Genomic DNA, 24,556 nt, shown 5'->3' on the forward strand with positions numbered 1-24,556 from the left:
GTTATTTAATTATGCTTACGTCATTCTTCTGAGGACAATAAATTGTTCACGATGCGCATGCGCACACACACACACACACAATAATTTCTACCTATTTGTAGGAAAGTATATAAACATTCTCCAAGTTAAGCTGTTCCAAGAATTCCGAATCACAAGGGCATTGTTGGCTGATTTCACAAAGCAGCAAATTTATAATGGATGAAATTGACAAGTCCTTGATTGAGATCTGCCAGCCACTATGGGAAACGAGGAGAAAGAGTCCTTTTTGCCCTGTCGAGGGGTTAATGTCGGAAGCGTCAGCTTCTCCTTGCTTCACATGGTGGTTAACATTCGGCGATCGATGTCGTGTTGATCTCATCCATTGTTCTACCTGTCCGCCGAGGCAGATCAACACCAGCCTTCACCTGCAAGAACAGGTCTTCATTCTACCAAGGTTATAGTGCTGCCGGCTGCACTTGGTATGCAAAAACAAAAAAAATTAGGCCTACTAAATGGTCTCTCTCATCGCTCTGGAAAAGGCTGTGTTATCCTTCCACAGAATCTTCTGCTTCAGTGGTTAACTGAAGCGATTTCCCACCCGTAACTATCCCCTAGTCTAGTTGAGCCTCCCTTTGAGGCGGGAGGGTTGCTGGGATTAGGAATTGCAGGTCATGGATGGGATTCGAACCCTGGCCTTTTGGGGTCACAAACAAGAGGCCTTCGTGGTTTTTCACCGTGACCGGAGATAAAATGACGATCGGAATGAAGAAACAAACTCAAACTCGATGATGACAAAACTTGATTGTATTACTTGTGGGAAATGAAAGTTCTGGACGTATCGATAAGCCCAGGTAATCATAGTTGGAGAAATTTTTAAACTTTCAGGTTTAAGAAAACTCCTTTTAAAGCCGTTTTACTTTATTTTATTCTTTTGGTTCTACTTCACAAAGCTTGGTAAGGAGAGTTATACATGGTTGTCAATGCCAGGACGGTGCGTGGGATGTTTGGAATGACATCTTTGGGCCTTTGCTTTCTACTCGCTCAAAAATGTTTGCTGAGGAAGTGACAAACGTAGGACTTTGCTCAGTGTTTGTTAGCGGTCGGCGCCGGTTGCTAAGGCAACACACAAGTTGTCTTTTGTGCTAGTGCCGACTCGATGGAGAAGTAAGGGCAATACGGGGCAGAGGGTGAGGTCGTGGATTGTGGCGGTTGAGATCCCTCTCCCATCACAGCTGCCCCCGCGAAGTGCGGCATGCTTCGCAGATTCATCTTGTCATCGGCACGCCTGTTAATAATTATTCATTCAAATTCTATTAATGATACTGAGTTTGAAGACTGTCTTTTCTGCAAGCATATTTGATCACCGTCTGTGAGAATCATGAGTTGAGCAATCCAGGATTGTGAGCATGTGCTTTCACTGTTAAAGTATTTATTTATTTTTTTAGTAGAATTTCTATGAAGAATACAGGAAGAAATTTACACAATATAGCTATTAAAGAATCGTACACAATGGGGGAATGTTCACGTACTTCAAAGGGTTAACTGTAGTCAATACCAACTCTGTCATCACATCACAAGGCCTCTGATCTATTGGTGGTGAAAGCCTCCACAGCCATTATTGTAATATATTACAACAGGTACCTTTATGGTGCAAAATATTATTCTGCCTGAATCAAAGCTTTCCGACATGCCCCGTGAGATTTGTGAGATGGATTAGTACTTTAAAAAAAAAAAACTTCCCTTTTCTCTGCTTTGCTTCATTTGTCCTTGTTGTGGCCCGTGTGCTTTGGTTAAACATGATGGAATATAGGGCAGTATGATCTGCAACACAAATTGTATTTTCATCGTTACTCAGTCTTGCAAACAGAACCTCCCAAGACTTTATAATTTGGAAGCCTGTTGTATTTGCAGGTGTATAAACGAATTAGTAATGATGTTGATATGCGTGATCACATCCATCAATGCGATGCGTGCGATACGCATTTATATGCGATGCGTTCCGAATGACCCTGGATGTATTTTAACTTAGCTTTACAAGAAATGACGACTTGAATGAAGAAATAGAAATAACAAAAATGAATTGGCAACACTTTGTATGCGGTATTGCTATTATATATTATTTAATTTGGTTGTCAAACTTTTTTCGTTTTTTTTTTTTCCCAAATATGGTGATCACATTTGGTATGGTGCCAGTGAGCTGGCAGGATAGCCTGGAGGTATACTTACCTTTGAGCGGTTTGACCTGGGTTTGAATCCCGACCCAGCTATAAACTCTCATTCTAGTGTCTCGCAGACAGATCGAGGCATCGATGTGTGCACCATCCATTGGATGGATGTTAAACTGAAGGACCCGTCATCAGGCGCTCGTTCTGTTGGGCATTTAAGATCCCACAATCTTTCAAAAAGCAGTTGTGAGTTATTGCCAGCACCCTGAACAAATTGCCTTGACTGACTGCTGAGAAGGTGCTGGCAAACAACCCAGTGTAATCCTTGTAAAGAGTGCTTCGGCAGCACCGACGCTCTGTAAAGACTGGTAATTTGATGCACTGCAAAGGCTAAATTGCTCTGACCACTTAATATAAATACACATATATTTATTTATTATATAATATTTTTCACCAATTACATCTATAATTCAATGAAAGTCATAAAATCATAAACCACATCGGAGAGACATCTTTATGCAGTTTCATTTCCCAAAGTTAATGATCCATTCTGAATCATTTCTGGAAAAACAAGAGGGGATCCTCGTTTTGGTTTATAAAACCACAATATCAGAATGGAATTAATTTTATATAATTATATACCGATGATTACTTGGTCTCTATTACACAACTTCAATTCTTGCTGTTCAATTAACATATGAAATAGAACCAGTTCCAAGATGGTGATCAAAAAAGGATGAAACAGTTGACCTTGGATGGATTATCTGCTCATCTGACTATAAGTAACATTCTCCACTACTTGATGGTGTGTGATATGGATTTCCTGGTAGGTTCGTTTTTTTTTTTTTTTCTTATTTGTTTTGTGTGAGGACAACAGGAGACTAAAAAATCTGGCATTGGTCGCTTTCTCAACTTTAAAGTGACGCAGTCGATAATTTGTAAAAAATTGTCCAAAAGTTTAATTTAGAGTTATGGTCATTCATCTATGATTATGATTGTAATTACAGTTGCAGTATTTTATCAGCATTATCACATTTCAAAGTAATTTAGGCCATTTACGATAATTTTAAAAAACATCACTTTTACAAAACATGCGTTAAACTGGACATCCCAACTGCCAGCATTATTTGGTGGACCTTAGATCCTACAATGTCCTTCACAAAGAGTGGATGAGCTATCACTGGCATCCCGAACAAATTACAAATCCCTGCTCTAACCTACAGGGGGCACTGCATCAGCAGCAGTCCCATCCATCTATCCATTGGGACCATACTCAGCGCAGAGTGTTGATGCTGCCTAAGCAGTCTCCTTGGCTATTGGGCCCAATCCTGGACAGGTCATTACTCCAACACAGGATTCCAGCAAGCTGCCACTCATTTTGCTGACCCCAGAAGGATTCCAGGCAGAGTCAACCCCACCTGGTATTAATTCAACAGCTGAGTGGGATTTGAACTCAGGATCTTAGGATCCCAGACCCACCACTAACCATTAAGCCAACGCCAGGCATGGCAGTACCATGTTTCTGCAAGAATTGATGCTAAGCTGCATACGAATGGCGATGACTTTTATGAAATCACCAACTTGTGGTAACTTGAGCAACCACATCATGAACAGGGAAGCCCATGATATAATGATAAATTTAGAAGTCATTGAAAAGAAAACAGACAATCACTTTGTGGGGACTCCATTTTTTTCAAATTTGCAATGATAGATGTCCTCTATGGTTCGATGGCGAGAGCACAATAGGTTTGTGGTCATAATAATACAAAGTAATTGATATTGAGGTCTAAAAACCATCAACCTATCCACTCCCACACTCCCCAAAATGCTTGCTTTAGAGACTTCATTTGTTGAGGAAATATTGTACGTCAAAACGGAAGTAAATCATAAAAGTCTTCCAATGCACAGTTGCTTCCATCACCAGCATGTTCATCAAATGATCCACTTTGCCTCAAGTTGGTCAGTGCTTCATACTGATTCATGAACGTCTCTTATTTGTAGTATTTTGCTGGAAATTATTTTTAGATCCAGGGCTAACAGTGAAAGCAGCATGGATTACACTAACAGAGCTCCTCTGCTATCAAAAACCCCATTTAACGTTATTTGGGGGAAATATTTAACACTTGCATTCTGTTCACCTGAAAGAAGCATTTCCCCATGGAATAATCACGAGCAATCCCAACTTGATATTGTTTTCATCTAACCCATCTGGTTAACCCGCAGAACTGTGCAAGCGCGAGTGAAAAAGGCAAACGGTCTTGTTACGTAAGGATTGTTTCAATATAAGTATCAGCCCTTTTCCACATGTGGTCTGCTTTTGGTGGCAAGATTGTGGATTTCATTAGGCACAGGAGAAGCTGAGCCTACAGGCGCGGTCGGCACGACATCTGAGTTGTATTAATTGTAAGGGTGTTTTTGTTGTGTACACGTGGGCCGCAAAGTAGTGCTGGCACCACATCTCCATGTCGGGCTGCTAGCCAGTGGTAAACGCCATGATATAGTCGTCATGGTGCCAAGCAGGCAGGATTCTGTCCGATTGGAAAAGGCTCCACGAGCTGCCTGTTAATTCTGCCATGCGCTGTTCAGCGTTTTCTTGCGTCGCTCTAGATTTCCTCCTTGCATCTGTTGTAGAATATGTATGCCAGAATGATGAAACTGTATTCGCTTCCTAAATGATGATTAATTAACTGTTGGACTGCATCGAGCAAATGTCAACGAATCACATCAGGATGTGCAAGCAAACTGTTCTCTTGTCTGGTGCAGTGTGCTTACGGGGAACATACAAGGATAAGGCTGAACACACAGCCTGCCAGGCTTGTCCTGCCCATAGCACCAACACAAGATTGGGTGCGACGACCTGTGAATGTGATCCGGGGTACAACCGGGCACCCAGCGATCCGCCAAGTTACCCCTGCTCCAGTAAGTTGTGATACACATACTTAACTAATTTATGCTTTGTGGTTCTATAACAAAAATGGTGTAGTTCTGATGTGTTTCAGGTCTTAATTTTCCCTCCCATCCTCTTGATCATACTCATCTCAATCTTCTTTCCCTATTTCCCCTTACTTTCTAATTAATTTACCTTCCATCCTCTCTCCACCCTTTGCATGTATAATATAGCTCCTTGCGGATGTGAGCACATAATTAACTCGAGGGGGAGCACTCGGGAGAGTGCAAAACCTCCGCCGCCAGTTCTGCTGGGTCACTCAAGTGAACCTTATATCTTATTCATTAAATATGATGTCAACAGTGCTGACAGAGTTATAGTTCTTTTCTCCAACATTTTTTTGGGGGGGCGGGGGGGGGTTGGAAATCACTTAAAACATGTAGAAATGCAAAAAATAGAAATCGAAATTTTGTTGAAAAAAAAGTTGCAAAACTTTTTTTCTCGAACAATTTTTTTTGAGGGGGGGGAGGTTGGAAATCACTTAAAATATGTAGAAATGCAAAAAAAAATCTTTTTGGGGGGTGTTGGAAATCACTTAAAACGTGTAGAAATGCAAAAAAAATTTTTTCTCTTAATTTTTTGCGGGGGGGGTAACAATTTTTTTGGGGGGGTTAAAATCACTTAAAACATGTAGAAATGCAAAAAAAAAATTTCTCTAACAATTTTTTTTTGGGGGGGGGGGGGTTGGAAATCACTTAAAACTGTGAAAATGCAAAAAAAAAATATTCTCTAACAATTTTTTTTTTGGGGGGGGGACCAAGTCCAAAATTTAATGGCATGATCCTTGGACCATACCTAATCCCCCGACCAAGTTTCGTCGAAATCCGTCGAGGAGTTTTTCCGTAATACTGTTCACAAACAAACAAAAAACAGAAAGGGGTGAAAACAGTAACCTCCATCCATGTTCGAAGATGGAGGAGGTTAATGAAATTACTTTATTGCACCTGTTGAAGCCAGCATTAGACTTTAACCAGAAGTTGTGAACCATTCTTCGTGAGCCAACCTTCAGGCTTCCTATTGGCTGAAAATAAGAACAATCCCCAGTTGTAGGTGTAATTGATGTGCACCTGCTGTTTTTGACCCCCAAAAAGGCCTGCAGTGCGCAGAGTGGTGACAGTAAAAAGAGACCTGATAGCAGCCAGCGGTAGTTGTGGGCCAACAAGTCATGCTTTGATGTCAAGTGCCTGCAAGGTATCATATCCGGTAACCGAGGATGAATGTTCATTTCGGCCGTGGAGATTGATTCCAAATCCCTTCTGATGTCGTAAAGCAATATATCAGTATGAATTGAATGCACAATCAGATCTAATGTCAATCAAAGTTTTGTTGTTTACTTTTAACGAATTTTTCTTATTTTATACAAAAAAAAAATACTCCTTATTTGTGTCCTTGGGAAGGATCGGATCGTTGAGATCCTATGATGAAATGTGGTAATTTCGATCAGATTGTTGAAACTTAAGAGGTACCAAAAGTGAGGATTGTTCAAAATTGAACCCAGATTGGTGTTAATAGCAAGCAGAATAAAGTAAGTCGATTCACAATTGTTGAGGAAATTTCTGTTTATCGTGTTGGTAACCAATACCGATAATCAATCAACCATTTCTCCCTTGATTGTATGTGCTGCAAATCAAGATGGTGGCAAATGAGACACCAAAAAGAGGGTGTAATGACGAATGATTAAGCAATTTCTGGTGAAACAAAAACATCAAGCCAATTCAAAACTGAGGGCAACACCGACTGCTGTAGTTGCCCTTGTTCAGCTTGAGCCTTGTTTGGTCGGCAGCTGTGTGACAGTTGAAATTGCCTTAATTTTCCCAACCACAACCAACTTTTGTCATCAAACTTGTTGAAATGTTTATGAATTGGCTGCACTTATGAAATTGTCTATGAATTGCACCTATGAAATGAGAAAAGGGCCGATTCCTTGTCGAGGACATCAATGTTAAAAAGCCCCTTAGGAGAAGGGGGGCAAGGCAAGAGGATTTTTTGATAAACGAAGCTGTCTACTTCGACGTCCTAAATAATTCTATCGTGAGGGTATATTGAAAGTTTTCCATCGTGATAACATGTTTGTCTCCAAAGCTGGAGAATATGTTAAAAAAAAAATGATGAAATATCACTCTTGTAAGGGACTTGAAAGCATAGTTGTGACTTTAACCAAAAGTCCACGTCAAATCTTAATGACCCTCGTCATCCTAAAGCTTCCGCTTATTGCCGGCGTCATCTTCCCATCACAATTTTTTGGGTTTTAACTCTGCTGTCACCTTGTACTTTCAGTTTCTATATGGTATGAATCTATTTCAATATTGCACATCACCCACTTTGGTAATTACATATCATATTCAGTGAAACTATGAAATAACTACTCTTGGAGTTTTATAAATATTCATTACATGAAGTGCCCATTATTCTACAGTTGCTTTTTTAGCCATACTCCTCCACACAAAGCCCATCTTCTCCTGTCCTTGGGATATGTGGCTTAACCAAAGTGGAAAGGGAATTCTTCTATTCTGTCCCTTGAAAATCCGATGTTTGGGTCCAATGCTGAAAGCTTGAGTCAAAACAGATACCCCTGTGGTGGCTTGGATGCTGTTCAACGTTATTTTCATTTTGCTTGCTTCAGAATGGGGATCTATGCCCGTCAGTCGATCTCCATGCTAACCACAAGCAGAAGCTTTGGAGGTGCTTTCGAGGCTTCGCAAAGATCAGCTTTTGCTTCACTCATTGACATTCTTTTCATTGCCCTCCAAAACCTTCCCATATGGTTTCCTTTCTGCCAATGCCAGATATGGGATTGTTAGTTGTTTGCTGGACCTCATTGGAAAAAACCCCAATGGAAGTTTCCCAATCTCAAGGCTGTTCACAATGAATTATTGCAACTTTTTGGTTTCTGCTTTACCTGTCTCCCTGGCTGGACCATCTATTTCTTCCCTGGTATGACCTGGGACTCTACTTCTTTGGGTTAGGTAGACTGAGGAGACTGATAAATACTGCTGAGCAGGTGTGCTTGACACCAGGCCTTCGATGATGTCAGATTTAAATCTGGACCACATTGATGGCCTTCCAATGTGTTTTTATTTTATTTTATTTTATTTTTTAACTTAAATTGAGCAAAACTTCTCACATGGGTCTCCAAGTTCCTCAGAGTTGAAGATTTTATCCTTCCTGATAGTTTTGATAAACCTCCAAAGTCAGAAATCAACCATTTCCTCAAATATAAAATTTTTCTTCTAAGTCTGAATTGCAAAATCTAATTCGATATAAAAACTTTCTGCATTTTCAAAAAGGATGTTCCAGAATGTTCTTAAAAGAAAATGATAAATGACGAAGAAGCATGACTTATCCAGTCTCCATTTTTGAAGCAAGCAACTATAATATGTAACAAGTCTAGAGACGGCGATGGTTCACGAGCAATGGACACGGGTCGCCTTTTTTTATTTTTTGACCTTCGATGGGACGCCACGGGCAAACTGGCGGGAATCGGGGAAAAACGTAAATGATGAAAGTTGTAGTACTCGAAGAGCACTACTTGCACATCAACTTTCATTCGAAACAGTTGAAAACACTAGGAGCTCGATGCCCAATTTATTGATTTTTTTTTTTTGACATTTTCTAAGTTCGTGACCGTGTGACCTTGACCTTGGGACGAAAATGAAAAATCGAGCTCCGTGGGGCCATGCAGGTGCCATTGGACTAACCAAATACTGAAACCCCTGCCAGATTCGACAAACCCCCTCGGAGAAGATGTAACTTGAAACCGGCTACCCCCTAAAAACACATGTTTTTTGGGCGCGGCTCCGCCCATAATGGGCGCACCACACCCATTCTCAGGAAAACACAACTAGATCATGATATAAACCTCCCACCAAAATTTTATCAAGATCGGATCAAAACCCACGGAGCTATGCTCGGGACAGACAGACAGACAGACACACACACCCATAACGAATATAGTGGTCACTTACTGACTCGTGAACCAATGAGTTCCTTTCCAAGGAACTTGAACACAGTAGGCCAATAGGCCTATCAAAGCCTGCACAATAGTTCTGAAGTGATGGTGGTTTTAAAATTTTTATTTTAAAATTTATTTATTTGTGTTCTTGTCTTTTAAATGCTGAGCATCAAGCAAGGATGCAGCACGAATTATTTATACAGTCTTTGGTAAGATTCAGCTGTGAGTTTGAACCACTGACATCCCAGATTCAGTGCGGACAAGCTGAACCATTACACCACCGAGTCTGGTTGATTGATTGCTAGGTTAAAGTTGATATAGTCTGTATTTATATTACAAAAGTAAGTAATGACTGTCCTGTAACATAGCAAAATGTCAATTTGCAGAATGCTAAGCCTGGCACATATGTGGACATCATTTGCATTGCAGGACCGCCTTCTGCCCCACAAGACGTCATCTCGAAGGTGAATGCAACATCAGTTATTCTCGAGTGGAGTGCACCCCAGAAGAGTGGTGAGCGTGATGATGTCAAGTACCAGGTGTTGTGCCAGCTGTGTGATTCCTTGAGCTGTGCATCATGCGGAGACTCGGTGCACTTTCTGCCACGCAAGGACGGCCTCACAAAACGCACCGTTACCATCACACGCCTCAAAGCGCACAGCAACTACAGCTTCACCGTGGAGGCAGTCAATGGTGTTTCACACCTGACACCAAATATACAACCATCCTCGACCACCGTCATCGTCACCACCAATCAGGCTGGTAAGGGTGAAGATGTTTAAATTGCTGAAGATACCCTTTAGTTAATTTGTGATACCAGTTGTTGCTACAAACCTCTTTTAATCCTTTATGACAATGACTTGTTTGTTTCAAGATTCAATTGTAGACCAGTTGTTAGATTGGTCAATCGTTTGAGCAAACAAGGTGTGATCACTATAGCTTGCTATTCCTTCAATTAACATGGGCAATTATTTATGCTGAGCCTGTAACAACAGAAATACCAGGAAGCGCTAATCTCTTGGTTGGTAGCTTTGCAACCATGTGCTTTGGCCTTGTGCAAACCAGTAAGAATGTCCTTCGATCACACTCCTTTGCATTATTAAGCTGACAACGAACCCGCTATCTGTCTGGATGTTTGGCTCGGCATGGTGTGCTTCAAAGAACTTCCGTTATCATCCAACATCACTGGCTGAGAGTGCCCACGGGTGGTCTGGGCTAAAGTAGATGTCAAATAAGATCATGGAACAGCCTCCGTTTGAACTTGTACTTTGCAGGCACGTGCCTGCTCGCGTAATTGAGAAATCCTCGTCAAGGCAGAGGGAGACGAAGGGAAAAAGAGCAACAATAATGAACGCCTGCCGACAATCCCCTGACTGGCCTTCAAGCTGAAAAGTCATCGCTGTATTTTGACTGCCTCTCACCACGGTCGTGACGGTTTTAATTGACGCCAAAGAGCAGAGAGCTGTGTGATACCCTCATGCTGCTCCGCAGTTCATCGACTAATTATACTCAAGATCAGATCATGTTTCGAGCCTGCGAGAGCATGGGTTTTGGACAGCGGGGGTTCTGAGCGATAATTGGAGCGAGGCCGAGACAGGTGCGACTCCACAAAAAGAGGAGTGCATGGGAAGCACTAAGCATGCCTGATTCTCTTGGTGGTTAGGAGAAGGAATGCAGTGATTAAAGAGGCAGTAGGCCTGCAGGCCGGGTGAACCAAGAGGGTGAATCGTGTGATGGGTGCGGCTTGGGCCCCAACGATGGCCGCTCTTTCAAAATGATGCTAAACGAGGCTGTTGATTTATAATGCTAAAGGTTACACGTGCTGTATCAAAATAAGGTGAAAGTTTTTAAGGAATAAAGGAAGGAAATGAGACACAAAATCTCAACTCTTCACACTTTTTAGTGTTGTTATCAGATTAGTGTTAAGTTAATCGTTAATCTCAAGCAGACAAAAATATGTTTCAGACAACTCGAAGGTGCATTAAAGTTTGTAAAGTGATTTTATTTTTGTGCAACACATGCATTAGTGGTCCAGATTTAAATAGATTATTCACTCCTCAACCTTTTTGAAGCCCTTGGCACAAACGTCCACTACAAATCCCATTTTTGGGTTCATTTTGTGTAAATCTTGTTTTTCATTTAACTGATTCGTATTATTTTGAAAATGGTATGCTTTGGTAAGGGCTGGCAGGATGAGCCAGTGATATGGTTCGAATCTCGGTTGGTGTTTTCCTTCTGGTATAAATGCAGGGTGTCCGCAAAGTCATGTTTGGTTGTAATAAAAATTTTAAACCGGAACAGGACTTTGTGGACAGCGTGTGTGCGTGCGTGTATGTATGTATGTATGTATGTATGTATGTATGTATGTATGTGTATATATATATATATATATATATATATATATATATATATATATATATATATATATATATATATATATATATATATGTATATATTTGACCCGTCCCATACTCCTCAAGCCGAAGAAGACTTGCAGAAGGTAAGTGATACGCTGTTTCAAACTCTTCCCAGAGTTCCTCAGAAACTATAAAGACGGAACTCTGGGAAGGGTTTGAAACAGCATAGCACTTACCTTGTGTCAGTGTTCTTGGGTTGCTTTACGCAGCTTCTTCGGCAGAGTGTGGGAGGGGTCAATTGTTTATATAATCCTAGCGACGTAGGTTTAGTTGATTAGGTGAGAGCTGATGGGCTACTCCTTCCATTCATAGGTGAGAAATGTGGGTGGGATTTTCTTCATATATATATATATATATACACACACACACACTAATAAGTGTGTATGTGTCCACCATAACTCAAACACCATGAAACCTAGCAGCCTGAAACTTTGCATGCATACTAAGGGAGTGCAAGAGTGAAAATTTGGTGATTGGGTTCATTAAAACACCCCTTTTGAAGATAATTAATGGCCTTATTTAATTATATCCTCAGCCACCTTCCATCCCGTATCTTATGGAGGTTTTAAAATCGGCAGTGTTTGAGCGATCGCGTTTCCCTTTATCCTCGTGACTGTTTCTAAAGAATTTGGTTGTTTTGTATGACTCGGTGTGCTTTACAAAGGTTATGTGGTTTCTCTTTGTGAGTTTCAAAGCAAAATACATTTGATAACACCTGCTTTCCGAGCCATTCACCATATTAACATGTTTTCTCAATTACAGAGCCAATTTTTTTTTTATACCTATCATGACGTTTGGCAGCTTTTTATAAATATTAATGTTTATGCCCATCTCCTTGAAATGTCTATAATGCAATGTTGTTTTAAAAATGTTTGTTTGAAATCCCCACAAAACAAGAGTGAAATTGACTCAAAGTTTTGTTTGGGTTGTATACAGTAAGTAATCACACTGACTGCAATCTGCCGATTCCTGAAAAATTGCTGATATCGGCCAAGGTGTGTGTGTGTGTGTGTGTGTGTGTGTGTGTGTGTGTGTGTGTGTGTGTGTGTGTGTGTGTGTGTGTGTGTGTGTGTGTGTGTGTTCATAAAGCATAACATCTCTCTCTCTCTCTCTCTCTCTCTCTCTCTCTCTCTCTCTCTCTCTCTCTCTCTCTCTCTTTCTATGTCTCTGTCTCTGTCTCTGTCTCTGTCTCTGTCTCTGTCTCTGTCTCTGTCTCTGTCTCTGTCTCTGTCTCTGTCTCTGTCTCTGTCTCTGTCTCTGTCTCTGTCTCTGTCTCTGTCTCTGTCTCTGTCTCTGTCTCTGTCTCTGTGTCTGTCTCTGTCTCTGTGTCTGTCTGTCTGTGTGTCGCTGGACGTGTCCGGGCAGTGTTTATGTCCAGATGGGAGTTTGTCTCCAGACGTGACCTGGCTTTGTCTCCGATGCGTCTGGGCAGTGTTTGTCTCTGGACATGTCTGGGTGATGTTTGTCTCCAGGCAGTATTTATAGTATGACCTGGAGAAAATGAAATTCAGACATTATTTTGTTTCCATATTTACTGTTATTCGATGATGAGCCTCGTGTGGCTTAGTGGTTAAGGTGGTGTCTTGGGATCCTTGGGGTCCTGAGTTTGAGCCCTGCTGGCCGCTGAGTTAGCGTCAGGGTTGTTGACTCAGCCTGTAATCCTTCCGATGGTCGGTGAAATGCGCACCTGTATACTGGTAATTATCCCTGCAGGGTCGAAGGCGACTAAAAGGTTGATGTTAGGAAGGGCATCCGGCCATAACAGCATTGCCACAAGAAGGGTACCATGATTGGAACCCGCAAAAAGTTGACCCCTGCTCAGGGATAAAGGCTTTCAAATGGTGGTGATGATTTACTGTGATTTGATGCACAATCATTTTGATGAGACTGTATGAATCATTAGGAATGCTCCACCACACATCTGCCTTCCATTCCTCTCACGCTACCTTCCCTTTCCCCATCCATCCTCGCTCTTCCTCCCTCCTTGCCCCCCCACCCCACCCCTCTTTGCTCCCCTCCCTCCTCTCTCTTTCCCCCTCCACCTCCTCAGTTTCTCCCCCATCCCTCTCTCTCTCCTCCCTCTTTTCCTCCCTCTTTTCTGCCCTCTCTGTATTCACGTCATGAAATGACAGGTTGTGTGTGTTATATATATATATATATATATATATATATATATATATATATATATATATATATATATATGTATATATATATATATATATATATATATATATATATATATATATATATATATATATATATTGAATGGTTAATGCTTGAAACATCAGCTTCTTGCTTCCCATGGCAGTTTTCATAACCTGATCAACGTTCTGTTCATATCACTGGTGTTCTCCCCATCCACAAATGCAGATAATCATGAACCTTCACCAGCAAGACTAGTAATTTCATTATATATCTATATATCCCCCTAACTTGAGCGAGCAAGGCACATATTGAGTTCGATAACAGCAATTGCTGAATGACCTGTTAGCAGCAAGCATCATCCCCTACCTGAACGCAATGTCTCTGCCCTGATAATCACCAGTTAGGAGATGGAGTTGCAGTCAGGAAGGATAAATGAAACAAAAACAAAATGCGACTTAATGCTGACGCCATGCACATAAATTATACTGAAACCTTGCCTCTAAATTGTACCAACACTTCCATCTCCATGTGGGCGACGACGCTTGTTGCTAACATGTCGTGCAGTTGTTGCAAGACTTGACCTGTGCCTTGCTACCTCCTCAAGTTAGGGAGTTCGATTTTTATATAACCCACTTATCATGGTCGCAAATAAACGATTTTGTAGGACGCCGCCCTGACTGGCCCATCATGAGGGCAAAACCCGGGTCGGCGGCTCTGCATTCATTAATTTGTTGACCATAAATCTCAGTCTTTACAGATCTCAGAGAGGCCATCCTAGTGTGGAGTTGATGTGTTGGTGCAATTTGTTGTGCATTACGTCAACATCACATTGCATTTATGGTCTGAGATGCATTTTTTTAATGTGAATATATATATATATCTCTTTTTTAATTTTAACAATTTTCTGCATGAGCCCATTGTAAAACAAACAAAAAAGACTGGGCTGTTTCGGTTGAGGAATATGTTGCACAAGGGCTTCAATGAGATGACCAGCACACACACAGCAATTGTCAAAAGAATAACTGGTTTTTAAAATCGTACGAGGATGCCTTCAATGGTACATATTACGCTGTCCTTCCCTTCAGTCACACATTATATTTCATCCAGATTTATGGTCTATGAGCAAATTATTTGAGCATTCTGTATTGCAAGGGGCTGTATTGTATATCCCAATGAACATTTCAGTATGGGCTGAGGTTCCAACGCAGTTTTCGGAACATCTTGGACCTCGATGATGGAATATCCGTTATATATGTGAAAAACGAGCTTCGCGAGAGTAAATTATTGTCATTTATTAAGTAACTGCAAATATTTTTCACGTAGGTACTGTAGCTTTCCAAAAATATTTTCAGCAATTTCGTAAAATGGATTGTGCATACTTTTGACATGAAAAAAAAAAACAAGCAGATGGACATCTCTCCTGTTGGAATCTAAATTAACATTCCTGGTTTATTGAGAAATCTTGATGATGCTCAATAGAATTGCTAAAATAACTCTCAAGAATAAATTTCAGGTTCGTATAAAAAAAAAGACTTTCGTGTTGTTGTATTACCCTCCCTCCCCGCAAAACAAATTTGGAACATGAAATACACATTATTAAGTTTAACTTTTTTGCAACTCTTAGTTTGGTGTTACCACCAAAACAAGGGAGAAGATGCAGTGTAAAATCTTTCTTACTCATTCTTATGCAGCACAAGGCTGCAGGGTAGCATCCATTGGGACCATGCTCTGTGCAGAGCGTTGGTGCTGCCTAAGCAGTCTCCTTTGCTATTGGACACAATCCTGAACGAGTTGCCACTCCGATACAGGATCTCAGCAACATGGTACTCAGTTTGCCAACCTCAGAAGGATGACAGGTAGAGTCAACCCCACCTGGTATTAATTCAACAGCCGAGTGGGATTTGAACTCAGGATCCTAGAATCCCAAGCCCACCACCCTGACATTAAGCCAACACCAGGCATAGGGTAGCATCATTGGCTGAATGTGACTGTGCTGCTGATCCAATACCTTCTGCTGGTTAAGGAAGGAATTTATAATTTCTTTAGGGTGCCAGCAATAGCTCGCCTACTTTTTGTGAAGGATATCGTGGGATCTTTAACATCCGTCAACTAATATTGGTGGCCGGGATGCCTTTTTACGTCCATTTGAGGGACGGCACACACATTGATGAATCTCACTGCCTGTGAAACACGGGGATGACAGTTCATAGCTGGATCGGGATTCAAACCCATGCCAGACAGCTTAAAGGTGAGTGTGTGTCCCTCTCGGTCATCCTGTCAGCCCTGCAATGTAAAACGTAGAGTCTTTTTAAAGCTACCTGCGTGGCACAATGTGGGAAATTGGTGATTAACTCATCAGTTGTTATTCATAGCGCTGAATTTGGCCACACAGATAGAATCCTAAACTTCTGAGCAATCTCTGAACTTTATCACAATCATTCTTCAGCACAAAATGACAAGCTTCGCCAAAGACATGAGAAATTAACCTTTTTCTTTTTTCTTTCCCTTTCCAGTTCCTGCACAAATTATTGATCCTACTGTGGAACTACAAGGCAAGGACCACGTCCTACTGAAATGGCAGCCGCCCAAGCCTCCCAACGGTGTCATCCTCGAGTACGAGATCAAATACTATGAAAAGGTTTGGCACCATGTTGTCTTTCCTCGGGGCTTCATTTTGAAAGTGTCATGAATATTATACGGTAAAGATTAATAACCATGATAAATTGGTGGCCTAGGTGGTGTTGGGACATTATTCTTGCCTAATAGCACTGCAGTAGAATGAGGAACTTGTCGTGCAGGTAAAGGCCAGTTTAGATCTACATCGGCGGACAGGTATAACAATGGGAGAAATCAACACAACTTTTATCGAGGTATGCTAACCGCTGTGGGAAGCGAGGGGAATCTTGCGTTTCGGGCATTAACCCTTCATCAGAGCAAAAGAGGGTTGGCGAGAGAGTGCCCCTCTTTCTCTAACAAAGGGTTTACGCCCGAAACGTGCGGCAGTTTGCACACCTCAATCAATGTCCTGTTGATTTAACCCATCATCACAGCACCACAGACTCAAATCGTATCTCATCATGTTTTAGTGCATTCTTTGCTTATTTAACACAAGTGGAAGCTCTCCCATGAGCTTTCGATGCATTGTCGAAATGGTGGAGGGAAATGACACAAAAACACATTGCTCGGCTCTGAAAACCCATAAATGAAAGATTCTACAAGTTGCATTAGGAGCATTTTTTTTTAAATTGTAATTTCCAATAGGCATTACAGGTATAGGATATTATAGTTTTCTCACTAAAAATATCTTGGTCACATTGCATTTTCTGCAAAAAATTATCATGCTCACATGTAATTGGCTCAAAATACCAGTCATATATTCATATTCAATCGAGGGAAGATTGAGATGACAAGTTAAATCAAAGCCAGGCCTTTAGAAGCTGCTAAATGAGTCTTTGCATGGTTAGGGCCATTCTGTCATATTTGGATCAGACACTGCATCGATGAAAATGGTCCTGAAAATAGTTTCAGGCATTGATTTTGCTCATTCCAGGGTTTGTTGGATGGCAGCTGGTATGAAAACTGTTGCAATTTTCTTTACCTTGTTGACCGAAGGTTCATTTGTAAAACTAATGCTGCACTGGAGAGAGAAAAAAATCTGCCCACAGGTGCATTTATCCATCTAGATAGCGTCGGCAAAATTTTCTCCATCCAGGTTGGGGAAGCATTGGATGGAGAACATAAAGGCTGACTCTTTATTGGATGTGACAATTCGTGCTGGCATGGCAGTTTTGGCCTCCTCACTTTGGCCATAATCCAAGATGCAGTCCGAGTGGCTGCCTGAGCTATCTCAAGGCAGCTGCAGTTTATCCTGGAAAGAAGAACCAGGCATAAAATTAGGTGGTATACGTTGATGCACAGTGTTGTTGGGTTTTTTTGGGTTTTTTTTTTTTTTTTTTTTTTTTTAAGTCATAAACTTTTAATAGTCAACTCGATGGCAAAAACGGACGTGAAGGTTGTGTGACTTGGCAGGAAATGCAATGCCACGTCTCCTGAAATATACTTCTGTGACAGTTAAATGTGTCTTCCAACAAGCACCATGGATTTCGGGTTGTCATAAGGAGGAATGTTCAATGTACTCTCCTCTATTCCCACAGGCTCAGCAGGACACTACTTTCCTAATCGTGCGAACAAAGGAAATGCAAAGGATTCTTGGAAGCCTAAAACCCAATACTGTACATGTCTTCGAGGTTCGTGCTCGCACATCTGCAGGTTATGGGGCCTACAGCAAGCCAAAGGAGTTGAACCTTTCACAACCACGTACGTACCATTTGATATTCTTTGATTCCATAAATTGTGTGTGTGTGTGTGTGTGTGTGTGTGTGTGTGTGTGTGTGTGTGTGTGTGTGTGTGTGTGTGTGTGTGTGTGTGTGTGTGTGTGTGTGTGTGTGTGTGTGTGTGTGATTTTTTTTTATATATATATAATATATCACTGAAGTGGTCACTCAGTGGACTTGGGCATCGTCATCAGTGGAAGTTACATTGTATTTGGTTCCTATAAGCAGGAAGTTGGAAAAAATGCTTCAAGGTAATTGTTTCCATAGCGGGTATTTCAAGGGAAGCTTTGTACCCCACTGTTGGCATGTCATGTGCTCTGTACAAGCACAAGGGTCAACATGGTCGTTCGTGGAGTCGTACTCACAGTGAAAAGTTTGTGAGTTTTAAGCTCGAGGGTTTGAACTGCCATTAATGTTTGCAAAAATAGAATCAAACGTGGGTTATGGAACTAAGCTGATGTATAATTATGTTCTCCAACAAGTCTTGAATGATAATCTTTTTGTTTATTTTTGTCTGCCAGCAGAACCAGGACCAATGCTGGCAGCAGTTGCTTGTGGAACTGCAATATTTGCTATCCTGCTCTGCCTTCTCCTTGTTTGCTTTTGTCGAAGGTAATGAAAACAACTTTCGGATGTCCATACGTTAATTTGAATGCATGCTTCGACAAAATGGCTTTGTGTAAGTTTCTTTTTTTAGCACGACAATGGGGGCCTTTGTTCTGCTCGGCTTTGGCTTTGCACCTTTGTTTTCAGCTCATGGATATTTTACAACAGCACATGTGCCTAACATGATTTCCAAATCACAGCACATGTCTGGGCCTTTTAAGCTGTTCTTTGCTTGCTCTGGCACGAGTGGTGCACGCTCTGCGATGCTTGACAAATAAACCGAGGTTTTAAGGCACTCTATCGATTTTCCCACCCTTTGAGTGTACTCTTCCATGCATCCTCTTCTCTTTTTTTTTTCTTCAGGCGGAGACGAAGCTTGGGTGCACGACACGATCTAGAGGAGCAGATTCCGATCAAGTCTGCCCATGGTGAGAACCTGGTGTGGACCTTTAAAAAGGGTCAAAAGAGGCACTGCATCATTAAAATTCCTTCATCGATGATTTCCAAGTCCTCGGTATCTCTCTCCTTCCTGTGAGAGTATCAATCAAAAGCTGTCTCCAGGAAAACCTTGGACCTTCTGGAAAACTTTACTGCAAACAAATATGGCAGAATAAGTTGGTAAAGCTGCAAAATGGTCTTGTGTTGATGGACATTTCCTCACTGGAGTGTTTATTTTTCTTGAATTCCTTCCACCACAGTGAATCTCAGACCCAAGAAAAACTGCGTGGACCCTCTCACTTATGAGGACCCAAACAAGGCTATCCTAGAATTTACTCAAGAGATTGATGCTTCGAACATCAAAATTGAGAAGGTCATTGGATCAGGTAGGACATACTACTCGTATCATCAAAAAAGTATTTTACAACTATTTAGCTGTGAAAGTATTGCTCATTATTCAAAGAAACCTTCATTATTCAAGATCAGAACTATCTCGACTAATATGTGAACACGGTTTTTTTTTTTTCTGAATATTACTGTGACATTTTCAACGAGGAGAATAGATTAACATGTCTCCTCCATCCAATCAGGCGAGTCCGGTGAAGTGTGCCGAGGCCGGTTGAAGCTTCCGGGTGAGCCTGAAGTGGCAGTGGCCATTAAGACCTTGAAAGCGGGGTACAGTGAGAAGCAGAGGAGGGACTTCCTGAGTGAAGCGAGCATCATGGGACAGTTCCAGCACTCCAACATCATCCGTCTGGAGGGTGTAGTCACCAAAAGTAAGGTCCCACTTCGAGTTTAGTTTCTTTACTTTTTAAAGCCAGCAAATTGATACATGTTGCACTTCATGTGACCTGCAGTGATGATAAGTTTAAATTGCATATCTGGGTTTGACTCGATCTTTAATTGAGACACGTAGTCTTTGCATTAATGTTGGTGAATGAAAACGAATCAAAAATAAAATAAAATAATAAACCTTTCTAGACGGCTTTGTGATCACATTAATGCCTCTTCAGTAGTATTTATTTCATCGTGAGCTGGTTTGGACTTGCCTTTGAGAATAGAGCTCTGGATTTAGCTTCCTTCCTGTTTAATCCACGTGAGGAGGCAAATGGCAAAGGCACTTCACTGATCCTTAGCCTGTTGCTGCTTTTTGGAAACCATCCATTGGTCGGTGAGCAGGAAGCTGCTTCAAACAAGGCAACAGCTGGATGCCATCCATGAAAACAAGCACCAAGTTCACACCCTATCGGCATTGCTGCTTGCATCAGCTGTTTGCCATGTTTCTACTAGCTCCATGCTCCAACTTCTCAGTGGTTTCAGATCATCCTTAAGATCTTAACATTGAGTTTTCAATTGCATATATGTCCTGAAATCACAGTGGCATTGCCTGTATCCGCAGGTACGCCTGTGATGATTGTGACGGAATACATGGAAAATGGATCACTGGATTCCTTCCTTCGGGTAAGAGGATTTGTACAACAAAGGCTATTCGGTTTCTTTATGCAAAGCAGCAGGACATAAGAGAAAACAGAGCGAAAGCTGAGGGGAGGCTAACAGTTTATCTGTACTTTCTTTCATTTATTTGGATTTTAATCCTCCATTTTGAACTCTTCCTTTCATCTCGGTGAATGGCCAAAAAGTAAATGAAGATGACAAATAATCTTTAAAAGAGCTAATGCTGGCCTAGCATTGGCTTTCAACAAGGTTTTGTTTTTTCGCTCATCCTATTTCCATCCAAAGTTGTATTGATGTTGCTCACTTGGTAGTGGCAGCCATATGAATGGTTGGAAATTATTTGTTTGCTTCAGATCCTTAATAATGTAGGACTTACGGTGTGTGTTCCCATGTTGTTTCTCATGGAGCAGAAAAACGATGGGCAGTTCACGGCCATCCAACTACTGGGAATGCTGCGCGGGATTGCTGCCGGGATGAAATACCTGGCCGACATGAACTACATCCATCGTGACCTTGCCGCACGGAATGTACTGGTCAATGGCAACCTCATGTGCAAAGTTTCTGACTTTGGCCTCTCCAGGGGCCTTGAGGATGACCCGCAGGCCGTGTATACCACACATGTATGTTCCATGTTCCAGATACCATGTAATCATATTCCTTTTTGCTTAAGCAAATGGTACACGCTTTGCTATGAACTGACCTAAAAGTTAAATAATGTCTGTAATGTTGTAGGATGGAATTTGCCAAAATGGTTGATAATGATATAAATTATAAGACAATAACCAGAGTGGTGTCAAAGCCACCCAATGCTCGCCTGTTTATACATTTATCGTTTTTAAAAGATTAGTCTAATAATATTTTTTATAAAGCATTGCAGTGAAGTCTGATCTAAATAATTTTAAAACAATATATGTATTTGTATATTGTAATCAGTAAAAAATAGTGTGGTAGATAAAAACATTAGAAAGGAAATAACTTACACCAAAAACTTTAACATTTTCACGCTGACGCTCACGCCGGGAGTATCGTTATAGCTCTCTGTTCTTCGAACAGGCGAGTAAAAATTACAATTTGTATCGTAATCAAGAATGAAGAAATATTTCTGTTTATAGTATGATTGAGGCTATTGTCCTTGTTTAGAGAAAAGGTCACCACGGTTTGGTGTGAATCTGTTTTCATCATAGTTGAGATGATACCTACTGGGGTATATTGACATTTTAATTCATTTTAGCTTCCAAAGGCTGGAAATAATTTCTACTCAAAGCTAACTTTTTAAGATAATTGTGTGTTACTACATATTTATCTTGAAGGAGTCGGTTTGAAAATATTTTTGAAGACAATTAAAGTAAATTTGGTCTGTATTTGTGACGGGATTAATTTTGTCATTAGATGCCATTCATTTTGATGGTGGAACCTTCACAGTACCCTTTTGGCTTCATCATTCTCACATGAGCATGCAGTATTAAAGAATCTGAGAATGAATTTATTGAAGGAGGAAGATAAAGGAAGACAAAAAAAAATTATCACAGTAATCGAGGTCAGAGGTCAATTGCACCTTTGCACCGAGCTTTTCGAGTATCACTGTAGTATGACGAGCCGACGCATGCATGGTTATTGGAGGAAGAGCAGAAATATCTGGGTGAGAAAGGAAGTGCAGAAAAGCCAATTATGACTCTCAGTAAGAGGCCATTTTGTTCACCTTGCACGACTTGACTTTTAGGAACCATTTGTACAAGTTTGCAACATATACACACAAGCACAGGCCAAAATCTTCTCCTGTGTGAAGGTGGGTGCATGTAAGAACCTGTGATAATGCAATGTATTCTCACCTGAGTGATCTCGGCTCTTGAAGTATGATCCCAACTATGAATTTGCTGCATTGGTACTTAGCTGCACCTGCCACTGAAATTGTATTATAGCTCTTGTGAGCCTTACCCAAGTCGACTGCAGCTGCCCACGAAGGTTTAAAGGCAAATTGAGAAAAAGCTTTGTTTTCCGCTGGCATCCCACATTCCTTGGAGTTTTGTTTTGCGAGTGTTTCAGGAGTTTCCGTTGCATTGTGTTCTTCAGTAAAATAAGGAAATATAAGCTCACATGGCAAATGTGTCATTGCTCAGGGAGGAAAGATTCCCATCCGTTGGACGGCACCCGAGGCCATAACTTTACGCAAGTTCACATCAGCGAGTGACGTGTGGAGCTTCGGTATTGTCATGTGGGAGGTGATGTCATATGGGGAGCGACCCTACTGGGATATGAACAACCAGGAGGTGAGTTGGTAGCTATATTGCCTTGATGGAAAATGTGGTTCACAGTATGCTGTTAGGTTATGAAAGCTAAAATGGGAATGCATGCTTTGCAGGTGATCCAGGCAATTGATGAGGGATACAGACTACCCACACCTATGGACTGTCCTACAGCTCTACACCATCTCATGCTTGATTGCTGGCAGAAAGAATATGCAAATAGACCAAGCTTCGCCCAACTCCTCGCTTACCTTGAAAAGCTGCTACAAACACCCTCGTTACTCAAGACCACACCTGAAACGCTGCAAGGGTGAGTGCATCTAATCCATGTATTTGTTTGTGGTTCCAATGTGGGATTCAGTATGAAGGTATCGTGTGGAATGAAAAGCACACGGCCACCTTATCACCCATAAATCAGAGACCAAAAGCTCAGAGTATCTGGGAAGCACAATGACAGAAGATATGGGGTGTTTGGGATGTGGAATGCGCATCAGTCTGCATTGTGGTTGCTGAGGCTGCACAAAAAAAAACTTTTACAATTGTCTGACGTGCCTGGAGAATCAACTCTGGCTGCTGCTTGCAATTGGATCCAAATAGGAGACACGTGTCTCGGAGAGCAGCCCATTTTCGTAATCGCAAGTGGAGCAAAGAGCAAAGGCCGCCCATGCCTGTCAGGCAGCCAATGTGGTCCTCTGCAAAGCATCAAGCCATCCTCTGGATGGACATCACATTTTGGAGTTTTAAGTGCTTTATGTGTCAGGAAATGAAAGCAAATACAGATTACCCATCTGCATGTGACTTCAACTTTGGTGTAACCTTGACAACAGTGTAATTTTTCATTGAAGCACTCCAGTATGTTTTAAGGATGAGGCAGCAAAGTAAAATGGTTTACTTTTTCAATGTCAAGGCAGAATTTTAGTGTTCTATTTAGTATTGGTCAATAATTTCACAGAAATCTTAGCCATGACGATGGGGAGGTCCATGTAGTACCTTTGGTAGAGCATCGACCTGCTGCAGGCAAGTTGTGCATGTTTACATGGCTAAGGACCAATCCTAGACAGGTTACCATTCCATCACAGTGTATGCAAATTTCTGCTGAGCAGCCATGATATTTGAACCATTGCCAGTGAGTTAATTACATAAGGCTTTAGCCACTCTACCACCAAACTGCTCACCATACCAATGGCCTATGTATTATTAGTTTGAATGGGCTTGACACCATCAGCACTTGAAAGCCAAGCAGAGCAGAACCCGGTTAGACACCATCAGCATTTCGGCTAAGAGACAACAGGAAAGCTTAGTTTGTGGACTGCTACCTTCTGAACTGTTTATTCCTCGATCTTTTTCCCCTGTAAATTTGAGGCTGATTAAAACTGCCATCTTTGTGAAGTTATAGAAGGAGCATTGCTGGGGGAATGAAAGGACTTTATTTTATAGGCAGGGAATTTAGCTTCATTTACATCATACATGCATCCTGTAGCGTTATATATTTCATGTGATAATGTAAAGCTTTATTCCCAATCTGAATTTCTGGCTCTGAACTTTTAAAGATTCCACACTGTGGTTCATAAGGAGTTGGCAATTGTGTGCTGCAAATGAAGCCCAATGCCCTCCCTGGAAGATCAGAATGTGGTTTGTCCATGAACTTTAAGTTAATTGGGGTGTAGGATATGGCATTCGCGTGTGTCTCGTATTCCCTACATTTATATCCTTGCAAAACATTTTTTCCCTTCTCGATTGGCTTTGAAGTTGGCAATGGAATTCACACTCAAATCCAATGCACCAGTCTTTCCTGCATCACCAAATAAAATATGGATTGATTGCCAAGGAATGCCATGGTCCGATGCTCAAACAAACTTAAAAGTATCGTAATGT

General features: G+C 41.3%; 1 protein-coding gene across 3 annotated transcripts in view; it reads left to right on the forward strand.

Moving 5' to 3' along the window:
- LOC147020355 (ephrin type-A receptor 4-like) overlaps positions 1-24,556 on the forward strand; it is a 44,797-nt gene that overhangs the window by 16,620 nt on the left and 3,621 nt on the right. For 2 of the 3 annotated variants that reach the window (XM_085895666.1, XM_085895668.1), the window contains exons 4-15: positions 4,908-5,063; positions 9,473-9,805; positions 16,119-16,243; positions 17,760-17,922; positions 18,461-18,551; positions 18,909-18,973; positions 19,244-19,369; positions 19,574-19,759; positions 20,383-20,444; positions 20,849-21,058; positions 22,556-22,705; positions 22,798-22,991. In XM_085895666.1, coding sequence (XP_085751792.1) covers positions 4,908-5,063; positions 9,473-9,805; positions 16,119-16,243; positions 17,760-17,922; positions 18,461-18,551; positions 18,909-18,973; positions 19,244-19,369; positions 19,574-19,759; positions 20,383-20,444; positions 20,849-21,058; positions 22,556-22,705; positions 22,798-22,991 — 1,861 coding nt within the window. The remainder of the gene's footprint in view (positions 1-4,907; positions 5,064-9,472; positions 9,806-16,118; positions 16,244-17,759; positions 17,923-18,460; positions 18,552-18,908; positions 18,974-19,243; positions 19,370-19,573; positions 19,760-20,382; positions 20,445-20,848; positions 21,059-22,555; positions 22,706-22,797; positions 22,992-24,556) is intronic. The other variant, XM_085895667.1, reaches the window with a different exon arrangement.

The sequence above is a fragment of the Eptatretus burgeri genome, chromosome 9, assembly GCF_056783735.1.
Source record: "Eptatretus burgeri isolate ZD-2024b chromosome 9, Ebu_testis_v1, whole genome shotgun sequence".
Lineage (NCBI taxonomy): Eukaryota > Metazoa > Chordata > Myxini > Myxiniformes > Myxinidae > Eptatretus > Eptatretus burgeri.